This window comes from Trachurus japonicus, chromosome 21 (genome assembly GCF_045865225.1).
Source record: "Trachurus japonicus isolate A0001 chromosome 21, Traja_1.0".
Lineage (NCBI taxonomy): Eukaryota > Metazoa > Chordata > Actinopteri > Carangiformes > Carangidae > Trachurus > Trachurus japonicus.
The window spans coordinates 31,643,950-31,660,178 of NC_140927.1; the positions used below are offsets into that span (position 1 = coordinate 31,643,950).

Sequence of the window (16,229 nt, forward strand, 5' to 3'; positions counted from 1 at the left end):
TGAGACATTTTGACAAGAAATAAGACAAATATTCTTGATAAGATTTTGAGTTTTTGCAGTGTAGTTGGATGTGGCCTCTGACCTTTGGGGTAGACCTCCTTCAGGGGCACCTTGCTGGGCGGGAGGGCTCGGACCACCTGATTGGCCGAGAGCAGGGCGACACAGTTGTGCTGCTTGGCCGGGCTGGAGCGCAGCCCCCCCCTCAGGAAGCTGTGAGCTCCGCTGTCGCTGCTCTTCATCTCCGACAGGTCGACGGCTCTCTTAAAGCTGTACACCTCGTTAGGAGACTGGAAGAGACACATCTCTGTTAATGCAGCAGCAGATTCACTTCCTCTTTACTTATTTTACCTACAAAATAAAAGCACGAGAGAATTATCTTTTGTGGCAAAGCTTTAATTCGGGATTTAAAGAGCTTTTATTCTGAAAAGATTGTGATAGAAACCTCTAAAAGTTCTGGTGATCAACATTTGAAACAACAGCAAAACAAATTCTGGTTGATATTTATCATCAATACATTTCTTGAAGTAGTCTCTGATTGTGCTCTGTCCACCTTAATTTGCTGCTCCTTAAGGTGGAATAGAAAAGAGCTTGATAAATCTTTCCAAGAATATTTGTCTTATTTCTAGTCAAAACTAAACTCTTTCCACTTAAAATAAGACTCATCACCTAAAAATTTACTTGTTTTCAGATCATTTTCACTTGTTTCAAATTAATTTTCACTTGAAATAAGTAGAAAAATCTGCCAGTGAAAGTAAGTTTTTTTTTTGTGCTTGTAATAAGAAAGAAAAACTTGCTCCACTATCAGATTTTTCTACTTATTTCAAATGAAAATCTACTTGAAATAAGTCAAAAGTGTCTAAAAACAAGCTACTTTTTAATGTGATGAGTCTTATTTTAGGTAGAATGAGATTTGTTTTGACTAGAAATGAGACAAATATTCTTGGTAAGATTTTGAGTTTTTGCAGTGTAGCTTCAAACTGAATGAATCAAGTTAATTTGTTAATACACACACTGTACTGTACAATGAAATTCAGTGTCGCTCCGTCTCACAGTTAAAATGATAGAATAGAATAAATAGAATAAAAAATTTAACAAAAAGCACAAGAAAATACATTCTAAACTAATTGATGTGAACAGAGATATTATGACATGTAGTAAACAGCTACTGTATGTCGGAAATAACATTTTAAAGTTACTGTTGCTTAATATGTTTAAATGATGACATCCCATATTTTGTGTGATCTAATATACGTATATTGTCTTCACAGTGTTTGGGTGCTGACTCACCATGAGGTCGGGGAAGCCGACGACGACCTGAGCGAAGCAGCCGGTGTCGGCCAGCAGCCGGTTGGGAGAGACGATCTTCTGGTCCAGAGCGGCACTGAGGTTCTCGTTGGGCAGCTGCTCACATGACAACATCTGGGGGACGCACGCCTCAGCTGGGGAGTGAAATAATAAAATGTTAATTAATAAAGGGATAGTTCAACATTTTGGGTAATTGGCCCATTACCAGAATCCCTCTAGTTTTAGGAGTAGGTTTGTTACCTTTAATCTTCTGTGCAAACTTTTTTTAGTTTCCCTCATCAAACTCATCAAATACACAATCCAACAACTCCACAACGCTCTGGTGGACAAGTTGTGACCTGCACATTAACCACGCTATGAGATAATAACACAACGTTACCACACAGAGTTGTTTTAGAGGGAAATACAGAGACTGATGATGAAAAACTGTCCCTGAAGGCAACGTGCATCAGCGGTTTTGCATTAATTTGCCGTGGTTTAAAATATAATAAAAGCAATATATCACTCCAGTCCGTGGTACTGGAGTGATATATTGCTTTTATAAAACGGTTTCCAATAATGACAATATGAAAGAGGGATACGCAATCAATTTCATGTAGTTTTATTCAACCAGAAATACATATTATCCAATAAAATAGCCTCACTGTGAAAAACTAGTCCCACCTCTCCAGACGTTAGCTCCAAGTAGCTCTGCATCTGGTCTTTTCCTCTGTCACTGCTCAGTCCCCTCTACCATTGTTAACCCTCTGGAGGTGAAAGTTTAAACCTTAAACATGTCAATTACACTACTTTACTACATTTTTTAACATCGTAAAGACATCAGCTGTCTTTGGCTACGGACTGCGACAGTCCGTTGTCATGGATACATGACAACAACTTCCATTCATACCAGTCATACGTGCCTGACGTGGAGTGATAGCCTACGCTGTGATAAGGCTTTAGAATAGTAGCCGTGGTATATGCTCATTATACCACGGTTAACAACCAATCAGATCGCCGGATTTCACCTTTTCCGTTTTATAATGTATATTATATAGTGAACGTATTGATGTATTTGTACCTGATCCAGCTCCGTGTCCCGAGCTGAGCGGCTCCTCGCTGACGCTGTGGAGCTGACACACTCCAGAGTCTTCAGCCCCCATGTGCATGGGCTTGGTCAGCAGGAACTTCCTGTTGAGTCACACACACACACACACACACACACACACACACACACACATAACACACACACACAACACAACACACAAACACACACACGTCAGATGATGAGTGAGTTTCATTTCATTTTTTCATTTTATTTGCTTATTTGTAACGGGACTCTGCACATTCATCAGCAGTTGGTTAGGTCCAAATAAAAACTGTGTTTTTCCTGCACTTTGAGGGGCTGGAAAAAATTATATTATAGTGAACAATGGAACTGTGAATTTTTTTTCAGGTAAAACCTCTTTTAGGCCACGAAAATAGGCCGTTTCTTTGGGTCTGTTCACAACACTGTATGTTGTAAATCTCTGGGCAGGGCTATTATGAGCTGGCGTTGCTAACGGGAGGAGTGCAGAGAGTCTGCTACTGCAATTAAAGTACTTAGGGGCTATTTGTAGATCATACAACCCCACTTTAAAAAAATGCTACTATCCCTTTAATGTTCACAGAGCTGGTTATCACTAATTTAAATGTTTTTTAAATTGTATATATGTTGAATTTTCCCTTTATGACCAGCGGCAATTCAATTCAAGTTCAGGAACAAGGGACCATCATCATCATCATCATGGTGACCTACTTGTTGGTTTCACTCTCCAGCAGCAGCCAGCGGTCCTCGGCCACCAGGAACACCGACTTCAGGTTGATGGGCAGCGAGATGGAGTGAACCCGGCCCTCCAGCACGTCCAGCACCTCCAGCTGGTTACTGGACACACACACACACACACACACACACACACACACACACACACAACCACACACACACACACACACACACAGAGACACACACAGAGCAGAGAGTGAGGGTCAGCGGTCCGTCAGGGTCGTGGTCGTGGTCGTCACGTAAGAACAGAGTCTCACCCGTTCTCCTTGTAGAACAGCAGCCAGTTCTTATGAGAGAAGTCACGACACATCTTGTGACCACCCTGCAGAAAACACACACACACACACACACACACACACACACACACACAAACACACAAACACACAGACGGTTAGTGAACACATCGCATCAACAGTGGATCTGCAAACAGACGCAAACTCTTCAGTTCTGATGTGAACAACTTATGCAATTTTATTTTTCCCTTGATGCTTTGCTCACTACGACGGAGTATTAAAGCAGATATCAGTGGAATGTTTTTGTTAATATAAGTCCTAAATAGTCCTATTTTCCGTCAGCAATCACTTACATGAAGTATTTCAGCCTAAACACGAGTCTCTCCGTCACTCTGCTCTGCTGTAACCCGAGGAGAAAATTTTCCTTGTGGGATACAAGTGTTATCCAATGAGGGGAGAGAACGGCATGAAGGGCTGTGTGTGCAGCCAAGGGATGCGCGTGAATGTGGTGACGTAGCACGAGGACCAATTGATGCCTGACAAGGGCGGGGGCTGCTAACTCATGGTGCGTTCAAGGAAACTCGTACTTTGTGTTTTTCCTTCCTGTGAAGTCATACCAGTTCGATCTGGTACGAGTTCACGGGTCGGAAGTTACGAGTGGCCGTTATAGGGAACTTTCACAGACAACAGGACGGTAAAAACACGAGCTACGGGTTACCTGGAACGCTACCAAGTCGTAGTTGTGACTTGAAGCTGTAACTTACGGTTTCAAAAGCCTGCCTTGAACACAGCATTAGCCGAAACGGCCGTGCCACTGATATCTGCTTTAAGGCCACATTGAGAAAAAAAAAACACAGACTTCAAGAATAAAGTCGTAAATTTACGAGAATAAAGTTGTACATTTCCTACGAGAAAAAAGTCATAACATTATGAGAATAAAGTCGTACATTTCCGAGAATAAAGTCGTACATTTCCTATGAGAAAAAAGTCATAACATTACAAGAATAAAGTCGTAAATTTCCGAGAATAAAGTCGTAAATTTACGAGAATAAAGTTGTACGTTTCCTACGAGAAAAAGTCATAACATTACGAGAATAAAGTCGTACATTTACAAGAATAAAGTCGTAAATTTAGGAGAATAAAGTCGTACATTTCCTACGAGAAAAAGTCATAACATTACGAGAATAAAGTCGTAAATTTACGAGAATAAAGTCGTAAATTTAGGAGAATAAAGTCGTACATTTCCTACGAGAAAAAAGTCGTACATTTCCTATGAGAAAAAAGTCGTACATTTCCTACGAGAAAAAAGTCGTAAATTTAGGAGAATAAAGTCGTACATTTCCTACGAGAAAAAGTCATAACATTACGAGAATAAAGTCGTAAATTTACGCGAATAAAGTCGTATATTTCCTACAAGAAAAAAGTCATAACATCACGAGAATAAAGTCGTAAATTTACGAGAATAAAGTCGTACATTTACGAGAATAAAGTTGTACATTTCCTACAAGAAAAAAGTCATAACATTACGAGAATAAAGTCGTACATTTACGAGAATAAAGTCGTATATTTCCTGCGAGAAAATAGTCATAACATTACGAGAATAAAGTCGTACATTTACAAGAATAAAGTCGTAAATTTACGAGAATAAAGTCCTACATTTACAAGAATAAAGTCGTAAATTTACGAGAATAAAGTCGTACATTTACAAGAATAAAGTTGTACATTTACGAGAATAAAGTCATACATTTCCTACGAGAAAAAAGTCATAACATCACGAGAATAAAGTCGTACATTTACGAGAATAAAGTTATAAATTTACGATAATGAAGTCATACATTTCCTACGAGAAAAAAGTCATAACATTACGAGAATAAAGTTGTAAATTTCGAAGTTTGTGATTTTTTTATTTGTCAATGTGGCCCTAATACTCCGTCGTAGCTTACACATTTTATTTATGGATTTGTGTGTCTGCGTATAGATATTTTATGTAATGATTTGTGTAATTCAGGTATTTGGTTGTTGATTTAAATTTTTCTTTTCTCTTTTCTATAAATGATTCTGCTTTGATTCTATTTATTTCAGTTTTCATGATGATTACAGTTGGTCAGCTGATGGTGATAGTTGGAGGTGGTTTATTTTGTTTCACTGAGTAGTACACGTGTAAAGGTGCATAATGCATGTGTGTGTGTGTGTGTGTGTGTGTGTGTGTGTGTGTGTGTGTGTGTGTGTGTGTGTGTGCTATAATACAGTGCTGTGCAAAAGTTTTAGTCACTTCAGATGTTTAGATTATTATCCATAATATGCAGCACCACCTGAGAGTCCTCTGATCAGTCCGATACCTGTTGAGGAGTGCTGTGTTAGAGAGTGTAGGTGCTTTTGTAATGAATGAATTTTGAATTTTCTTTTTCTTTTTTTCCCTTTTCTTTTTTAACCTATTTTCTATATATGCTTCGATGATAAGACTTGATGAGATGTACATGTACGTTTTTTTCTTCAAATAAAAAGTTTAATAGCAAAAACTTTTGCACAGTCCTGTAGATGTTTTGTAACGTTATGCTGTGGAACAATAAAAATAAGTGATAAAGAAGAGGAGTCTGTTCTACTGAGTCTTGACTTGAGTGTTTCCTCTGACCTGCGTGTCCTTGCTGCTGCTCCACCAGCTGGACGACTTGTTGCTGCTGCTGCTGCTGCTCTGCTCCGAGTCTGGAGAAAGCAGCAGCCTTCGCACCGCGCCCGTCACCAGGTCCAGGTGCAGCACCGTGTTACTCTGGAAGACACACACACACACACACACACAAACTTTATGAATGAAGACTGAACAGCAGCTTGACACAGCGTGTTGTTGTTGTTGTTGTTGTTGTGGATGGAGAAGAGGAAATGAATGAATTAGATCATTTACTTTGACTTTTGAACGCTCCCTTTACTGTTGCCGCAGAAACACTGCTCCCATTCATTACTTCCTCTTTTATCAATGGGTACAGTTGTGGGTGTGTTTGTTATTATACAAAATGACTTGGACAGTTGTCATTATTCCTCTTTTCCATGTTAGTTTGGTCGACTTTACCTCACTTTTTTTTTATCAAGGTCTTTTTATTTTGTTTTTACAATGTACAAATTAAACAAAAGTCCGAAAACTTTATCTCGTATGTCTTCATTTTGTTACTTTAGATTTTTAATCCCTAATTTTATAACTTTTGTTTGCACCCGGTCGACTTGGAGCTGCAAAACATCTTGCAGTAACATGTTCAGATTGGTATGTACTGTAGGACAGGTATTAATAAACATTACCTGTATGCTTCTGCCTGAGCCTTTTCAGTCACTACCTCGTCGCTAATATTTGTAGCTATTATGTGATGTGACTGAATAAAGAATTTCATCATCATTATCATCATCATCATCTTCAAGGTTGAATGAATGAATAAAAATAGATCAATAAGTAGAACTGATCATTTAAATCTACTGGTTTCTCATGAACAAGGGTCTTTCCATTATAAAACCACCATTGCACTGTGAAAACTCAAAGTCTTACCAAGAATATTTCTCTTATTTCTAGTCAAAACAAATCTCATTGCACCTAAAATATGTATATTTATACATATACATACATAGTTTTACATTTAAAAAAGTAGCTTGTTTTTAGACACTTTTTACTTATTTCAAGTCTATTTTCATTTGAAATAAGTAGAAAAATCTGATAGTGGAGCAAGTTTTTCTTTCTTATTACAAGCACAAAAAACTTGCTTTCACTGGCAGATTTTTCTACTTATTTCAAGTGAAAATTAGTTTGAAACAAGTGAAAATGATCTAAAAACAAGTTCATTTTTAGGTGATGGGTCTTATTTAAAGTGGAAAGAGATTAGTTTAGACTAGAAATGAGACATTTTGACAAGAAATAAGACAAATATTCTTGGAAAGATTTAGAGTTTTTGCAGTGTGTTGTTTTAAATGTTGCTGCAGCTCCGAGCTCAAGATTCATGGGATTCCTCCACTCAGAGAGGAACCTCCTCTTCCTCCTCCTCCTTTTCCTCTTCTTCTTCTCTTCCTCTCCTTCTCCTCCTCTTCCTCCTCCTCCTCTTCCTCCTCCTCCTCTGCCTCTTCTCCTCTTCCCCTCTTCCTCCTCTTCCTCTTCCTCTCCTCCTCCTCTCCTCCACCAGAGGGCGCTCCTCTCCTCCTCTTCTCTTCCTCTCCTCCTCCTTTTCCTCCTCTTCCTCCTTCCTTCTCCTCTTCCTCTCCTCCTCCTCCTCTCTTCCTCTTCTCTTCCCCCTCCTCCCTCTTCCTCTTCTCCTCCTCCTTCTCCTCCTTTTCCTTCTCTTCCTCCTCTCCTCCTCCTCTTCCTCTCTTCCTCCTCTCCTCCCCCTCTTCCTCCACCTCCCTCCTCCTCCTCTTCCTCCTCCTCCCTCTCTCCTCCTCTCTCCTCCTCCTCTCCTCCTCTACCTCCGTCCTCCTCCTCTCTTCCTCTTCTCCTCCTCTCTTCCTCTACCTCCCTCCTCCTCCCTCTTCCTCTTCTCCTCCTCCTTCTCCTGCTCTTCCTCCTCTTCCTCTCCTTCTCTTCCTCTCCTCCTCCTCTTCTCCTCCTTTTCCTTCTCTTCCTCCTCTCCTCCTCCTCTTCCTCTCTTCCTCCTCTCCTCCCCCTCTTCCTCTCTTCCTCTCCTCCTCCTCCTCTTCCTCCACCTCCCTCCTCCTCCTCTTCCTCCTCCTCCCTCTCTCCTCCTCTCTCCTCCTCCTCTCCTCCTCTACCTCCGTCCTCCTCCTCTCTTCCTCTTCTCCTCCTCTCTTCCTGTTCCTCCCTCCTCCTCCTCTCTTCCTCTTCTCCTCCTCCTCCTCTATCTCCTCCTCTTCTCTTCCTCTCCTCCTCCTCCTCTTCTCCTCCTCCTCCTGCTCTTCCTCTTCTCCTCCTCCTCTCTTCCTCCTCCTCTTCCTCTCCTCCCATCCTCCTCTCCTCCTTCTCCTCCTCCTCCTTCTCTTCCTCTCTTCCTTTACTCCTCTTCCTCTTCTCCTCCTCCTCTCCTCTTCTCCTCCTCCCCCTCCTCTTCATCTCCTCTTCCTCCTCATCTTCCTCCTCTCCTTCTCCTCTTCTTCTCTCCTCTTCCTCCTCCTCTTCTTCCTCTCCTCCTCCTCTCTTCCCCCTCCTCTCCTCCTCCTCCTCCTCTCTTCCACCAGATGGCGCTCCTCTCCTCTCTCTCAGCACCAAACAGCTGATGTGCCTTTAACTCCACTAATGTGAGCAGCACTTTACTGTACTTGACTCAATTCAATTTAGACAGACTTATTGTGTGTGTGTGTGTGTGTGTGTGTGTGTGTGTGTGTGTGTGTGTGTGTGTGTGTGTGTGTGTGTGTGTCTGTCTGTCTGTCTGTGTGTGTGTGTGTGTGTGTGTGTGTGTGTGTGTGTGTGTGTGTGTTGGCTACACTGAGCAGAAAGGACTTTGGTTTGTGACGCACTAGGCTTCATCTTCAATTGAGTTTTATGAGAAGGAGCCACAGGGGAGATGCTGCTGCTGCTGCTGCTGCTGCTGCCCCCCCCCCCCAAACCCCCCCTCTGCTTCATGCTAATGGTTTCCTCATGGCCACCCATTCCACACACACACACACACACACACACACACACACACACACACACACACACACACACAGAGAAAACCTCATTTCCTGATTCTAAACATGTAATAACGGCGTTATTCTGTTTGGGTTGGAGATGCTTCTACAAGTATGTAAACACCTACAAGAACATGCCTCTGTGTGTGTGTGTGTGTGTGTGTATGAGTGTGTGTGTGTGTGTGTGTGTGTGTGTGTGTGTGTGTGTGTGTGTGTGTTTAAAGGGATAGTTCAACATTTTTGGCAAATTGGCTATTAACTGTGGCTGTTTTTAGAACGGCGGAGCAGAGCTGTGAGCTGCTCAGAGCTACGCTACAAACGGAGGCTCATTATGGGATTTCTTGGTTTCCCTCATCAAACTCATCAAATACACAATCCAACAACTCCACAACGCTCTGGTGGACAAGTTGTGAGCTGCACATTCACCACGCTATGAGATAATAACACAACGTTACCACACAGAGTTGTTTTAGAGGGAAATACAGAGACTGTTGATGAAAAACTGTCCCTGAAGGCAACACACATCAGAGGTTTTGCATGAATTTCCCTCTAAAACAACTCTGTCTGGTAACGTTGTGTTATTATCTCATAGCGTGGTGAATGTGCAGCTCACAACTTGTCCACCAGAGCGTTGTGGAGTTGTTGGATTGTGTATTTGATGAGTTTGATGATGAGGGAAACCAAGAAATCCCATAATGAGCCTCCGTAGCGTAGCTCTGAGCAGCTCACGGCTCTGCTCCGCCGTTCTAAAAAACAGCTTGCACCGACAATTAAAGGTAACGAACCTACTGCTACAGTATGACTATCCCTTTAAGTGTGTTTAAGTGTGTGTAAGTGTGTGTGTGTTGGTTCCTCTGAAGGCCAGTTTGACCTGTGAGTGAACTTCATGTTGTCTGGAGCTCTTCATTTTTCGACAGACGTAACTCGATCCATCACGGCGGCGGTGGTGGTGGTGGTGTATTTTTAGCTCCTCTTCCTCCTCCTCCTCCTCCTCCTCCTCTCTCCTCCTAATAAGCTCCAGCTGTAACGCAAAAGAGCTGCGAACTAACGCACATTGTTCTGGTCTGACGCTGGGCTGTCCCGGTCCGGGGTCTCACAGGGACAGAGAGAGAGAGAGAGAGAAACGCTCTAAACCACCGACCGCTTTAAGAAACTCAAACTGACGGAGCAGAGATATTTTAAATCTGTGAGGAATTTGCGGTGGCGCTCCTCAAAATAAAACTGAAGAAACAACCAGAAGTTGTGGAATAAAAGTGTCACGTTATTCACGTCACACTGGAAACAAGAGGCTGTGTGTGTGTGTGTCTGTGTGTGTGTGTACAGTTGTGTTTTATTACATAACTCTGACACTATTTACAGCTTCCCTCCCTCTCTGCTCGTCCACGTACGTAACTCAGCATTTAACTCTGACGTTTACTGTGGTGATGAATGAAGCTGCAGCCTATTCTCCCTGTTCATAGTATAATATAAACATACCATAATACTGTACTAGCATCTGTCTGTGCAGGTAGAATGAGAGGAACAATGTCACAACCACAGTCAGAGCCTCCTGAGTAACGGTCACATCTGTATACTGCTTTTACTGTATATTACACTGCAAAAACTCAAAATCTTACCAAGAATATTTGTCTTATTTCTAGTCAAAATGTCATTTCTAGTATAAAAAAAATCTCATTATACCTAAAATAAGACTCATCACATAAAAAGTAGCTTGTTTTTAGACACTTTTTGCTTCTTTCAAGCAGATCTTCACTTGAAATAAGTAGAAAAAACTGATAGTGGAGCAAGTTTTTCTTTCTTATAACAAGAACAAAAAACTTGTTTTCACTGGCAGATTGTTCTACTTATTTCAAGTGAAAATTAGTTTGAAACAAGTGAAAATTACCTAAAAAAAAGTTAATTTTTAGGTGATGAGTCTTATTTTAAGTGGAAAGAGATTAGTTTTGACTAGAAATGAGACATTTTGACAAGAAATAAGACAAATATTCTTGGAAAAATTTTGAGTTTTTGCAGTGTACGTAGTTCATGTCTTAATATGTTGGTATTTAATTTAATTTAATTATTTATTAACTCCTTGCACTTTATGTGTTCACAAATACAAAACAAACTTTTTTAAATGTCCTTTGCTGCTACAGGAGAGAGAGACTGCCAAATGGCATTTTGTTGTACGTATACGCGTATACGATGGCAATAAACATAAACTACTGTATTAACTATAAGTTTATGATGTCAGAGTGAAGCTGACCTCTGACCTCATCACTTCTATTTTCTTATCTTATCCATAATTGAGTTTAACTGTCATAATTAGTTCATAAATTCATGAGTTATGGATTTTGGAAGTTTTTTTTCTTTTAAAAAAAAGTATTTTATGCTTTTATTTTGATAGGACAGTGAAGAGGGTTTCTGTCTTGTCCTCTAGGCCTCAAATCCATTTACTACTGTACATACTTCTATCCATGGTAAAATAGCTAGTTATTTACTATACAACATACAAGTGCACTATGTTAAGTAAAAAGTGTCTAAAAACAAGCTACTTTTTATGTATATGTATATGTATAAATATACATATTTTAGGTGTAATGAGATTTGTTTTGACTAGAAATAAGACAAATATTCTTGGTAAGATGTAGAGTTTTTGCAGTGTATATATATATATATATGTATATAATAATGAAGAACAGACGACTGTGTGAGAAACAGACGAGCAGAGATGTGCAGTTTGTTTCAGGAGACAAAGATGGAAAAAGCTGCTGCACCGTGTTCAGACTGAACTGACGACTCAGCTGTTTACTGCAGCCAAAATTACAGAGCTGATACATTATTATATATCATGAGCTTATACATATATATATATATATAACTGTAGAGGACAGGAGGCACTGCCCCAATAAATAAAGACCAAACCAACAGAAACTCTAACCTGCTCTTTAAATGGAGTTTTCTCTCACTGGTGTAAATGTTTCCACATAAACTCTCATTAGACTTTTTATTTCTCCTGATTAGGAAACGAAACCATAAAGACTCACAAAGTGAAGTAGGTAAACCTGGTGAGTGAGCTGCCATGTTTCCTCATACACACACACAACATATGTGCATGGTGCAAAACCATAGAAACCTTTACAGTAAAGGGATAGTTCAACCTTTTCTGCAAATTGGCCCCATTGCCATAATCCCTATAGTCATAGCAGTAGGTTTGTTACCTTTAATTGTCGGTGCAAGCTATTTTTTGTTTCCCTCATCATCAAACTCATCAAATACACAATCCAACAACTCCACAACGCTCTGGTGGACAAGTTGTGAGCTGCACATTCACCACGCTATGAGATAATAACACAAGAGTTGTTTTAGAGGGAAATTCATGCAAAACCGCTGATGCGCGTTGCCTTCAGGGACAGTTTTTCATCAAGCAGTCTCTGTAAAGTGCAAGGATTCAATAAATAATTAAATTAAATATCAACATATTAAGACATGAACTACATACACTGCAAAAACTCAAAATCTTTCTAAGAATATTAGTCTTATTTCTTGTCAAAATGTCTCATTTCTAGTCAAAACTAACCTCTTTCCACTTAAAATAAAACTCATCACCTAAAAATTAACTTGTTTTTAGATCATTTTCACTTGTTTCAAACTCATTTTCACTTGAAATCAGTAGAAAAATCTGATAGTGAAAGCAAGTTTTTTGTTCTTGTTATAAGAAAGAAAAACTTGCTCCACTATCAGTTTTTTTCTACTTATTTCAAGTGAAAATCTGCTTGAAAGAAGTAAAAAGTGTCTAAAAACAAGCAAATTTTTAGTTTTTAATTTGAGTCTTATTTTGAGTATAATGAGGGTCTTTTTTTTTTTTTTACTATAAATGACATTTTGACTAGAAATAAGACAAATATTCTTGGTAAGATATTTGAGTTTTTGCAGTGTAATATACAGTAAAAGCAGTATACAGATGTGACCGTTACTCAGGAGGCTCTGACTGTGGTTGTGATCTCGTAACGTAACGGGCTTCCTCTCATTCTGGCAATGGGCCAATTTGCAGAAAATGCTGAACTATCCCTTTAATATAATCACCTTCCTGTTCACTGACTCTGTTGTTGCTGCTGCTGCTGCAAACGTTTCCCATGAGAGTAAGATGAAAAAGCGAGGTTAATCTAATATAATGTGTGTGATCGTTTGGACTTTGTGTGTGTGTCTTTGTGTGTGTGTGTGTCTGTGTGTGTGTGTGTGTGTGTGTGTGTGTGTGTGTTAGTGTGTGCCGACCTGCTCCTCGTGCAGCACCACCTGTCCGTCCAGCGGACTCCCCAGCGGCGCCACGGTGACGAACGGCTGCCAGACGCCGCTGATGGTCCGGGGGAAGACGTCGTACAGCTCCACGCTCTGGATCGTCTCGCCGCGCTCCCTCATGGAGAACAGGCACACCGGGTTACAGGTGGCCACGTACAGCACGTCTGCAACACAACACAACACAACACACACAACAGACACACACAGACACACAACTCTGGGTTATCATCACTGTGCAATATGTGATTAAAACCCTCACGTCTGCAGAGATGAAAAGATCGAATCCTAATGTCTCCTACAGGCTTAAACACTGCAAAAACTCTAAATCTTACCAAGAATATTTGTCTTATTTCTTGTCAAAATGTCATTTCTAGTCAAACTAATCTCTTTCCACTTAAAACAAGACTCGTCACCTAAAAAATAACTTGTTTTTAGATCATTTTCACTAACTAACCCTAACAAATTAACTTAATTCATTCAGTTTGAAGCTACACTGCAAAAACTCAAAATCTTACCAAGAATATTTGTCTTATTTCTAGTCAAAATGTCATTTATAGTCAAAACAAATCTCATTATACCTAAAATAAGACCCATCACATTAAAAAGTAGCTTGTTTTTAAGACATTTCTTACTTTTTTCAAACATATTTTCACTTGAAATAAGTAGAAAAATCTGACAGTGTAGCAAGTTTTTCTTTCTTATTACAAGCACAAAAAACTTGATTTCACTGGCAGATTTTTCTACTTATTTCAAGTGAAAATTAGTTTGAAACAAGTGAAAATGATCTAAAAACAAGTAAATTTTTAGGTGATGAGTCTTATTTTAAGTGGAAAGAGATTAGTTTTGACTAGAAATGAGACATTTTGACAAGAAATAAGACAAATATACTTGGAAAGATGTAGAGTTTTTGCCGTGAATATAACCAGAGTTTGGGGAGACACTGTCAGGTGAATAGGGTAAAAATTTTAACTAACAGGTATCACCATGAAACTTCGCCAAGTTTATCACTCACATTAATGTGTTTCCTAATCCTAAGTAATACATAATAATGATTGTTAATATATCTGTAAACAGTTAATTAATGCTTAATAATGTACTAACTAACATTAATTAAGGGACCCTTATTGTAAAGTGTTACTGGTTATTTTTATTTAACTCTTGTTTATGGTTTTGTGTTTTTCTGTTTTTCTTCTTTAATTCAAAAGCTTGTGTTTTCAAACTTGTGTGTGTGTGTGTGTGTGTGTGTACCGTCTTTGGTGGCCACGTCACAGATGATGTTGACTTCGTTCATGGGGAGCTGCCAGTGGGCTTTCTCCTCGCTGAAGCTGAGCGCTCGGCTCTCCTGCCGGTTGCTGGGGTAACCCTGCACACGCAGAAACACGGGGCCCTGCAGACACAACACACACACAAACATACTGTTACAGCAACACAACACACACACACACTGTTACAGCAACACAACACACACACACTGACACACACACACACACACACACACACACACACACACACACACACACACACTGACACACACTGTACTGTAACTAAGGCTGTGTGTGATGTAGCAGCTGGATTCAGATCACAAGGCTGTTGCTTGTTTGTGTTTTCATTTTTTTCTTCTCCAGCTACAGAAACTAAACTCCTAAAATGGTTTTATGGTGATTCTAGAAATAATAATCTCTGGTATCAAACATGCAGCAGCTTGAAGATGATTGGCTGCTGCTTCATACACAACAACAGCAGCTGCTGCAGGCGGTTTAAACTCAACAATAAAGACAAATAATACACAGTTGGTAAAAACAATAACATGATCTCAGCTCCAAAGTAGATGTTTGTGTTAAAGCTCCTTCAAAATAAAGGTAGATGTTTGTGTTAAAGCTCCATACAGTATAAAAGTAGATGTTTGTGTTAAAGCTCCATACAGTATAAAGGTAGATGTTTGTGTTAAAGCTCCATACAGTATAAAGGTAGATGTTTGTGTTAAAGCTCCATACAGTATAAAGGTAGATGTTTGTGTTAAAGCTCCATACAGTATAAAGGTAGATGTTTGTGTTAAAGCTCCTTCAAAATAAAGGTAGATGTTTGTGTTAAAGCTCCTTCAAAATAAAGGTAGATGTTTGTGTTAAAGCTCCATACAGTATAAAGGTAGATGTTTGTGTTAAAGCTCCATACAGTATAAAGGTAGATGTTTGTGTTAAAGCTCCATACAGTATAAAGGTAGATGTTTGTGTTAAAGCTCCATACAGTATAAAGGTAGATGTTTGTGTTAAAGCTCCTTCAAAATAAAGGTAGATGTTTGTGTTAAAGCTCCTTCAAAATAAAGGTAGATGTTTGTGTTAAAGCTCCATACGGTATAAAAGTAGATGTTTGTGTTAAAGCTCCATACAGTATAAAGGTAGATGTTTGTGTTAAAGCTCCATACAGTATAAAGGTAGATGTTTGTGTTAAAGCTCCATACAGTATAAAGGTAGATGTCCATGTGTAGTGTGATTATAAAGCAGCTCTAGGTTCTATATTAATACTGTGAAAGTATCAAAGCCTCAGTCCACAGAGAAATGCACACAGCCTGTATTCAGAAACTGAACCTTAAAACCAGCCGTCAGGACTTCCTGGCACTTTGTGATGTCACAACTAAGCCCCGTACCTTACCATCCAACAACAACTTCGCAGGATTTGGTTTCTCTGAGTGTTTTATTCTGAAATCTGCTCTGTTTTTAATTTAATCACTCAGATGGATTCTTCTCTACATAGACATCAGTGCAGATGTAGGTGAACAGTGTATGTATGTGTGTACAGTATCTGCTGTACTGGTGTGTGTGTGTGTTTACCTTGATGTCTATGGGATGTGTTTCCGTGGGGCAGAGCAGTTTGCGGCGAGCGTTCCCACCTTGGTTTATGGTCCAGTATCCGGTCATCTTCGCCTCGGGCAGCGGCAACCTAGAGATGGAGGGACAACCAACCGCCTGGTGAGACCTGCACTGCAAAAACTCTACATCTGTCCAGGGATATTTGTCTTATTT

At 39.8% G+C, this 16,229-nt stretch overlaps 1 protein-coding gene across 1 annotated transcript in view; it reads right to left on the reverse strand.

Annotated features, from left to right (window-relative positions):
• vwa8 (von Willebrand factor A domain containing 8) overlaps nucleotides 1–16,229 on the reverse strand; it is a 150,854-nt gene that overhangs the window by 47,628 nt on the left and 86,997 nt on the right. Inside the window, exons 27-35 of the mRNA XM_085766068.1 lie at nucleotides 16,038–16,146; nucleotides 14,458–14,596; nucleotides 13,186–13,373; nucleotides 5,972–6,106; nucleotides 3,364–3,428; nucleotides 3,083–3,208; nucleotides 2,366–2,475; nucleotides 1,288–1,439; nucleotides 83–287 (exon numbers count right to left, since the gene is read on the reverse strand). Of these exons, the coding sequence (XP_085622194.1) occupies nucleotides 83–287; nucleotides 1,288–1,439; nucleotides 2,366–2,475; nucleotides 3,083–3,208; nucleotides 3,364–3,428; nucleotides 5,972–6,106; nucleotides 13,186–13,373; nucleotides 14,458–14,596; nucleotides 16,038–16,146 (1,229 nt within the window). The remainder of the gene's footprint in view (nucleotides 1–82; nucleotides 288–1,287; nucleotides 1,440–2,365; nucleotides 2,476–3,082; nucleotides 3,209–3,363; nucleotides 3,429–5,971; nucleotides 6,107–13,185; nucleotides 13,374–14,457; nucleotides 14,597–16,037; nucleotides 16,147–16,229) is intronic.